Below are 2,389 nucleotides of genomic sequence, written 5' to 3'. Positions count from 1 at the left end.
GAATTAATAAACGAAAAAAATTTAAATATATAAATAGTATCACACATTTTTTAAAAATATTTTTCTGTAATGATAATCATGATACATATGTGAAAATATGTAAAAATGACATATTTAGAAGAACTATATAGCCAAAAACGTAGATAGCTATTACATACAGGTGCCTGATACAAAATTGCCAAAGCTCACTAATCTATTTTAATTAATAATTTAGAAATCTACGTGGTCGTTTGCAAAATTGTAGAGGACTTTTTTATATTTGTTTGTCTTCATATATATGAATACAATATGAATTCATGTATACAAAAAATACAATGCAAATCATACTTACTGTCACATTCTTTACCGTATGCCGCACATTTGCACACCCATTCGCTAATTAATAACTTCTTTAATTAATAACTCTTCTTTAATTAATAACTCATAATTTTACGTAGGTGCTTGCGAGTAAGTAAAGAAATTTTTTATTCAGTTTGATCTCATCTTACCTTGTATATATACTAAGTGAAACATTTTTAGGCGAAGTAATAAACGATTACGGACTTAAAATTGTTAATTACAGAGGTATACAGCGATGAACCTGAACCTATCGTGGGTGGCGACGTGGCATCGCCTGGACAATTTCCACATCAAGTCTCCCTTCAGAGAAGCAAAAGCCATATATGCGGAGGAACTCTTATTAGCGATATACATATCCTCACTGCTGCTCATTGTATACCGTATCAACAAAGTCAGAGGGATCGCTTGGTCCGTAAATAACAGTAACTAGTAAGAACGATCTGTTCGATTATATTGATTTTTTTATATATACATTATAAATAATATATAGAAAAATTAGAGACGCGGTAATTTTTATTTCTAACGCTTTGTATCATCATTTTCTAATTTACTCTACTGCTTCTATCTAATTTAATAAAAATATTCGCAGACTGTTGTGACTGGATCAAACAACGTACGAATTGGTGGTCAACGACATGAAATCAAGTGCATTCAAGTGCATGAAGACTACAATCCTCTCTCACGTATAATAAACAACGATATCGCTTTGATCACTGTAAGCATAATTCTCAGTTCTCCTAAAGTGCGTAAGGAAATATGATGTGTACACGACAATTTAAAACGCTTTTTTTCTCGTAGTTAAAATCGCCGATTAAGACCAGCAAAGTCCAAGCTCCAATTCCTATAGCGAGTAAAGATTATGCCGATGGCAACCATAATGCTATAGCAAGTGGATGGGGAAATCTCGGCTTACACGAAAACATGCCGACAATGCTTCAATATCTCGTAGTGAAGGTTTTGACACATAAGGACTGCCAGACAGCACATCCAAGCAATTCTGTGAATCAAATATGTACCTATCGTGACTATGGGCAAGGTCTTTGCCATGTGAGTGTCTTACCTTATTTTATGCATAATGATCTGAAAGTAATTGTTCATACGTACGCGTATCCTCATTGAGAACAAGAAACGAGTTGAAAGAGTTACTAATTTAAAACATACAATTTTTTAGGGTGACAGCGGAGGTCCTCTCATTTGTAACGATCAACTTGTTGGTATTGTCTCCTGGGGCAAACCCTGCGCTGTGGGTGAACCTGATGTATTCACTAATGTTTATACGTATCGGGCCTGGATTAAAGAACATCAGAAGAAGTGCTGATCATTCTAATAATCACAGTTGACCGGCGATCTATATTCCAAACATTACCAAGAATTTTCAGTTAAAGCGTGTGAAACACGTTGCTACTGTCATTAATACGTTCTATAGAAGTGATATAAAGGCATAAAATAAACAATAAAAAAATATAATTAAAAATAAATTATGTATTTCTCTTCCCGACATAAACTTTTTTTTTATGAAACCAATAATTAATCTAAAGCTGTGTATGGAGAAAAATTATTATAATAAAAATTGCAACAAAAACTTTTGGAATTATATGGAGAGTGTGACTGAAACTATTAAATATTTACTTAAAAGTAATATGCAGCCATCAGTATATGAAAAAATGTGTCTTTTTTTCGCTACGATTTTAGTATTAAGGTTTTCAAAGTCGCAGAATCCTAATATGATACTAGAATTTCAAAATTCAAAATAGCGGACCCAATATGGTGGATTAAATCCAATAATTTTTTCAATTTTTATCCGCCATATTAGATTTACTATCTTGAATTTTGAGATTCAGATATCATATTTGCATTCAGTGAAGCTTCATACATATTAAGCTTCATACATATATATAAGCTTTCAAAAAGGTTTCAGAAACATTAAACTTTTCTGAGATCTTCCTGAAATCTTTCTGAAAGCTTTTTGAAACTTCTGTGCTCTGTGGGAAATCAGTTTATTTTAAGAGATATATATATTTATGTGTGTGTGCGTGTGTGTGTGTGTGTG

The 2,389-nt window shown here is 32.4% G+C and overlaps 2 protein-coding genes across 2 annotated transcripts in view; both read left to right on the top strand.

The window, feature by feature from the left end:
• LOC116844160 (chymotrypsin-1-like) overlaps positions 1–1,817 on the top strand; it is a 2,212-nt gene extending 395 nt beyond the window's left edge. Inside the window, exons 2-5 of the mRNA XM_032815355.1 lie at positions 563–747; positions 929–1,054; positions 1,138–1,386; positions 1,511–1,817. Of these exons, the coding sequence (XP_032671246.1) occupies positions 563–747; positions 929–1,054; positions 1,138–1,386; positions 1,511–1,657 (707 nt within the window). The 3' untranslated portion in view covers positions 1,658–1,817. The remainder of the gene's footprint in view (positions 1–562; positions 748–928; positions 1,055–1,137; positions 1,387–1,510) is intronic.
• The window catches only part of LOC116844090 (transmembrane protease serine 9-like), a 13,320-nt gene that overhangs the window by 4,004 nt on the left and 6,927 nt on the right, over positions 1–2,389 (top strand). The window contains exons 6-10 of the mRNA XM_032815215.1: positions 438–447; positions 563–747; positions 929–1,054; positions 1,138–1,386; positions 1,511–1,617. Of these exons, the coding sequence (XP_032671106.1) occupies positions 438–447; positions 563–747; positions 929–1,054; positions 1,138–1,386; positions 1,511–1,617 (677 nt within the window). The remainder of the gene's footprint in view (positions 1–437; positions 448–562; positions 748–928; positions 1,055–1,137; positions 1,387–1,510; positions 1,618–2,389) is intronic.

The sequence above is a fragment of the Odontomachus brunneus genome, unplaced genomic scaffold (genome assembly GCF_010583005.1).
Source record: "Odontomachus brunneus isolate Ranch 3 - 2012 unplaced genomic scaffold, Obru_v1 Obru_scaffold_039, whole genome shotgun sequence".
NCBI lineage: Eukaryota > Metazoa > Arthropoda > Insecta > Hymenoptera > Formicidae > Odontomachus > Odontomachus brunneus.
The sequence above is the reverse complement of the archived record's forward strand: the minus strand, read 5'-3'. Positions and strand labels throughout refer to the sequence as shown.